Here is a 6,421-nt window from a genome sequence, read left to right as displayed (position 1 = left end):
CTTCAGATGGATGGGTACGCTTAAATTTACAATGACTAGCAGGGCTCACCCTCCTTAAAAAAGGTGATAAAGCCTCAGGGTGTTTATTTGGCAAGATGTCTGTTGTCATCTGACTGGCAGCCTTGTGTATCCTACAAGTACTTGTGCCATCTTTTTCGTGAGAAAGTCTTTTCAGTAGCTAATTGCTTTACCACTGTTCTGGCATAACTAGACATTCTCTGCATCCTGACCAGTTTCACTGTAGTTTGAGAATAATGCAAATCAGTAGTTTGTGTGTGTGTTTTTTTTTTTTTTCCGGTCTTATATTTTCTGCTTGCTTGGATGACAGACACCTTATGCAGCAGTAGGAGCTGCACACACACTAACAGAGGAATGCAAGAAAATTAAGCAAAGCTTTGAACTTAGGAGACCATTAGGGAATATTTTCAGTTAACCATTTGCAGATTTCCTTTTATAGCATTTAACATAGTATTTATTTCAAAATATGATGTTGCCTCACTCACATGCCATTTTTTTAGGTTCCTTTTTAATTGTGAAAAGTAATTTCTTCAGAAAAAATAGCCCTTTATGGGAAACTGACTTTTTTAATGTATTTTGAAATAGATTCAATGACATTTCTGTCCGTGGGAAAGTTAGTACGAAGATGACCTCACGCAGGAAGGAATATGTTCATCAGAACTGGCTAACACGTGAAAGCAAGCCCCAAAATACTGGATATGGTCCTGAATGTGAAAGAAGCAGATGGAAAAATCTCAGTGGTTCTCCAGTTAAACAAAGTGAGAAAATGTTTGATGTAATGCAAAAAGATGCATCAACTGCCAGTGGCGATGGTACCGAGCATCATGCTATTGCAGAGAGAGAAGCATCACTTGAAGTAAAGGAGAAAATTTGGTCTTCAGTTGAACAGGCTGCACCGAGATCTCAGGAGGTTGCTCAAGTTTTCCTCAGTCATTTAGGAAATCCTGATGTTGTAATTGAAGACATTTTTGAGGATGATCTGTCAAGTAGGTAGACAAACACTAGCAAATTATATTTTTCTCAGTTGTGGGTTATACTATTTTAAATCAAAACTGTAAATATGTAGAGTTATGTTTTTTGTATATTGAGTAGGGGTTAATCAAAGCTGCATGATAAAATCATACCTTTCTTTGAAAACCATCTTCATATGTGGAATTGCATTTTCTTGACTTGTGTTGGTGTTGCCCTTTTGTTTAGCATTCCGTTTCCTCACATAGTGCTCATTCACGTGCTCTTTGACACATGCATGTGGATCTACACGTCTTAAACACTGGTTTCAGGAACCAGAAAATATTGCACCCTAAAACATTCCCTTTTTTGTACCTGTCATATCTCAGCCAAAGATGACTCTCGTTTTTTTTTTTTTGTTTTTTTTTTTCCAGCTTTCCTTCCCTTGCATCTTTTGCACACTTAACATCTGTGTTTTTCTTTTTCTTTTTTCAATTGCTGCTTTGACCACTAAATATGGTTGTGCAAACCATATCCTATATATAAACTGGCACTTCTATTGTATTCGTTATTGGGCATTTCTCATGATTCTTGGACGTGTCCTATATGCCTTTAACAACATAACTAGGCATTGTTGTTATAACACCTGAGATTACTGTGTCACAAGTTTTGACACTTAGAGAAGGATTTTGCGGATTATTTTATTTTTATTTTATTTGTTTACTGGGGTCATGCACTGATCACAACAGCAGGCAGATTTCCGCACCACTCACTCCAGAGACCCCCACCTCATTACCACAATCAACAGAACATGCGGAGGGACAGGTTCATAACCCAGAGACTGCCCATGCTCTGAAATAGACTTCCCGTACATGTCAAGCAGAACACCTCATTGGCCCTCTTCAAGAGAAATCTTAGTGAGTGGATGGGAAATAGAAAGTTCACCCCAGTGGCTCTACTTGATAGAGGCACTGGGAACCAACGTTGGGAGTCACGATGCCAGGGCATTTCTGTGTGCTAGGCTTGTAAAGGGTCCAGGACCATTAGCCTAGTACACACCTGTGAACCTATTTTAATAGACTTTCATTAGTCGTCCTTATAATGGTGTGGAAAAATCCAAGTGCTACTAAGTACTCAAGCTCCTCCTCTTTAGAAATTAAGAAAGTAATGATGATAGCATAGTACCATGAGCCTAATGACTACAAGGGCCATTTTACAGCTAATCATGCATCCCAAATCTATGATAAGTTCTGGTACCCTTGACAAATGTAAGCAGGGATTGGGAGATAAAACATTTACAAGCAGGGGCCTGGGAGGTAAGCTATTTACAGGCTGCCTGTGTTCATTAGAGACATAGGTGTCAAACTAGGGATGAATTTTCTGTTCCCCATTCATTTGTTCAAATTACACTTTAAGTGGTTTAGGGAGGAGTTCTGTTTCACATGAATGAGGTAGAGTCCTCCAGGGAAGGGTTTGTCTCTGGGTTGCATACCTGTCTATGCAGCAGGTCCTATTTATATCGTAGGCAAGATTTAAGTCTTTAGAATGGGTAATTTTGGTGTTTTATTTGTGGATATGCAGGAGGTCCATCAGGTTGGGGACTGGCAATGCCTTGTATGCTAGACATAGATCTCTCCCCTACAGCCTGTAGAAGACAGAATACACGGAAAGGGCCTTGAGGCAGTCTGCATTTGACATGTTACTTAAGCCTTGTAAGTTTTTGGTGAGAAACCCTGTGGACATTCCAGTTGTTTAATGTGACTGCTTAGGTACATACCAAGGGGGATATTGCATTAAATGATAGGTCTGTTGAATGCTGAATACCATGGAACAGAGTGACCTCCTTGGAGCTAGATGTCATACCTTTATAAGTTGTACAGCATAGAATGATTTCCTCACTGCTGTGGACACATAATGGTCAAAGGCCAGATTACAGTATGTGTGCTCCCAAGTCCCTGGCTACTGGGGCAGCCCTTGAGGGCGTGTTGTCAATATGATAGTTACCAGGGAAAAGATAACTTCCAGATGGATACTATTATGAACTTCCTGGCATTAGTCCATTACCCTGACACAAGTTATTGGTCCGTGTCAGCCCTTCTTGGAGAACATTTGTGTTGGTGGGGAATTCTATGACTACTTTTAATTTGCTATCATCTACATACTTAGACACCCTTGACATTGGCCATGACTTCAGAGAAGTAATGCCATAAAGGAACAGTCCCAGGACTGATTCTCAAGGGACTGCATTTGTGACTGGTCTCTTTGGAGAGATGGACTCCCTGATTCTAACTTCATGGGTCCTGTCTGGGAGCAAGCTGGCATACCTACTGGATGACATAGTGGCTTATACCTAACCTCTTGAGTCTGTCAACATTGATTGAGTGGGGCATTGTGCCAAATGTTTTGGCCAGGTCAAGGTAGGCAATGTGAACCATTTTGTCATCATCCACTTGTTTGATGACTTTCTCAGTGAAATTCACCAGGTTAAGTAGGCATGACCTGCCATTGATGAAGACCAGTTGTGTTTTGTCCAGTGTCCGTATGTTTTCTGTGTCATTAATGATCATTTCTGTGATCATTTTTTTCATGGCTTTGCATATGAGACTGTTGAGACATATGGGTTTGTAGTTTCCAGAGTCTGTAGATGGCCTGACTTTTTGCAGAGGGCCGACTGCTGCTTTTCTCCATTCATAAGTTGTGAAACCTATTTGGAGGCTATAGTTAAATAACGATTCTAGAGGGCCTGATAGGTCATGTTTCATGATGTGTAGAAAGCATTCTGAGACGTTGTCTGAACTCATGGATGCAGTTTTCTTGGACTTAGAGTATTGAGGACCTGTCCCCAGTGGTATTAAGATAAGTAATGCTTGGTAGCATTTCTTGAGGGCAGGTTGAAGGGGAGAGATGGGTAAAGCTGGAGCTGAATTTATCTACTAGTAGTTTTACTGTATTTTCTATTTTAGTTTAGGTGGCTTCGTTAACCATATTTTTGAGGTTCCGGACACAGCTAAAGAATGATCTTGGAGCAGAAGGCGCAGTGACTTAAGCTGAAGCTTTCTATCTTAATTAAAATGGAGTCAAACACTACATTTGAAAAGGGTACCATGTTTTGTGGAACCTGGTTCATATCCAACTTCAGTAAGCATCCCCCCCCCCCCCAAAATGGAGAAGTTCCCCTCTGGTCCCCACTCTGACACCCAGCTTACCAAGCAAGTGGTACTAATTCTGGCTCTACAAGCATCTATTCTACAGACATCTATATTCTTTGGAGTTGATTTTCAGGCATCTCTTTAGCTAGTGTCTGTTTTACTGGCATAATTTGACCATGCTGTGGTTGGGTAGGTGCCTTCATTAGAGATGTTTGGTTGATGTTCATCATTCCCACTCTTGCAAGTAGCATTTAGGCTATACTCATTGTGTCCCTGATCAGGAAACAACTGCCCAGCTTCAAAAAGCTCCGGCTCTCCACTCATCTTGACTCTGACTGCTGATTGGCTAGTCCGAGGAAAGAAATCAGCAGAGTGTAATTTCTTCAGTATTGTCTTGCCACCTCAAAGAGAAGCATCTGCTAAGAGTTTCGTTTCTGGCAGAAAAGTCTCCATTTGGGAAACCACTCCACACCAAAAAGTTTGGCACTTTAAGAAAATATTGTTAAATTTTATTTTCTTTCTAAAAGTGATATTTTCCATCTCTAAGAAACCTGTCATTTTTATCATTACTTGGGAGTTCCTTCATAGTAAATTGAACTTTGTATTCACAGACTCTTATTGCTGCCCCTCCAATTTGCACAACATTTAAAAAATGGGCACATCCCTCAAGCTGTTGCCCCCCAGTACTTAATGTGTCCAACATTTGAAGCTGCTCGGTAAATATATTATTAGAAATACTGGTTTAGATGTTTAATCCTCAATGTAAACAAGCTATGTATATGATGTTAGGGGCATTAATTTAGATCGTTAGACATATTTCTTCATAAGGCCCCAATTTTCTACTGGTGCTCAAAAAAAACGTGTACTCTCTATAGTACAAAGGGTATGCCTGGGTACACCCTTGGTCTGCATTTGTTGTAAGGTAATATGGGATGGGGTGTTATGAAAATGTGTTCATGTTTTTGTTCGAAGGTTTTCATTAAAATTAAAAGTCTTGAAAAATGTGACGGAACAAAGGGAGATGGGAACAAGCAACTGTATAAAGAACCAGCCTACCAAACATTAGTGTATGCATGTAACGCAGAAGCTGGGAAATACACTTTCACAAAGACTGTCATGTGTAATAAGTGGGAGCAATAGATTAACATAATGACTGTTCTATACATAGTATTTTGGAATGTAAATGGCCTTACAGGTGATGACGAAAAGGAAAAATTATTTACTTGTATTAAGAAATGCAGAGTGCAAGTAGCAATGATGCAAGAGACACATTCAGAAAGAAATGACCATGTGAATTTGACAAAGAAAGGACTTCAGGATGTGGATGTTCAGCAGGCTATCTGGGAGAAAGGAAAAGAGGAGGAATAATTGCTAAGAGGGTCTCCAGTAGTGATAAGAAAAAAAAAAGACAAATATGGGAGATTTCTGGTAGTAAGGCACTGTTGGCAAGGGAGGAGAATTACTCTGGTATATATTTATATTCCACTAAAGATTGCTATTATGGATCTTAAGAAAAGTTTTGGAGAAATATCAGCTTTTAGCAGGGAATATTACTTATCGGTGGGTAGTGCAACTTGATTTGCAACGGTGAAGATGCATTGAGGGACCTAGAAGAAAAAATATAGTGAGTGAAATAAAATGAAAATGGATTTTTAAAACATAGTTCAAATAAAAGTGAGAGAGATGTATAGTTGGGAGGTAATGAAAATTACAAAGAAGGGTCAACAAAGATTAAGGTATTGTAGATGAAGGGGAATCTCGGAACGAGTGCAAATGTAGAGGGCTAAAGAGAAAATGAGTGAGTATCTGGATAATATGCATAAGTTTAGAAACATTACTGTTAAGCAACTATTTTTTGCTATTAACTCCATAGCACAAAACTGTTAGAACGACTTGGGCAACAGAAAGAAAAAAGGATTGTTGCCAGATTTAATTAGGGTTATAACAAGAGTAATGAGGTCTTCAAGATATTTTGGAAATTTCATAAACATTTGTATAATCCAGAGAAATGTGGAAATCAAGAAAAAGCACAAATGGAAATATTTATGCAAGACTTAATTATGTTAAAGTTAGAGGTGATTGAGGCCCAACAACTAACAGTTATGATAGGAGGAAATAAGATAAAAAATAGTAATGTATAATCAGTCTTCAGGAAAGTCTCCAGGAACAGATGGCTTTCCTATGGAAGTTTGGTAGTTAGGAGGGAACAAAGTGATAAAGATCTGGAAAATATTGTATAACGTTATATCTAATGATGTTATGTGATCCTATCTCGCCTACATTCTGACTGATGGGTTCGGAGCCGA

At 39.2% G+C, this 6,421-nt stretch overlaps 1 protein-coding gene across 2 annotated transcripts in view; it reads left to right on the top strand.

Annotated features, from left to right (window-relative positions):
* The first annotated feature begins 601 nt into the window (after nucleotides 1-601).
* The window catches only part of RNF17 (ring finger protein 17), a 3,936,714-nt gene continuing 3,930,894 nt past the window's right edge, over nucleotides 602-6,421 (top strand). For both annotated transcript variants that reach the window (XM_044073290.1, XM_044073289.1), the window contains exon 1: nucleotides 602-1,004. In XM_044073290.1, coding sequence (XP_043929225.1) covers nucleotides 644-1,004 — 361 coding nt within the window. In that variant the 5' untranslated portion in view covers nucleotides 602-643. The remainder of the gene's footprint in view (nucleotides 1,005-6,421) is intronic.

The sequence above is a fragment of the Protopterus annectens genome, chromosome 5.part1 (assembly GCF_019279795.1).
Source record: "Protopterus annectens isolate FY-2018-M chromosome 5.part1, PAN1.0, whole genome shotgun sequence".
In the NCBI taxonomy this organism is placed as follows: Eukaryota; Metazoa; Chordata; order Ceratodontiformes; family Protopteridae; genus Protopterus; species Protopterus annectens.
Note: the sequence above shows the minus strand (reverse complement) of the source record. Positions and strands in the feature narration are given on the sequence as shown.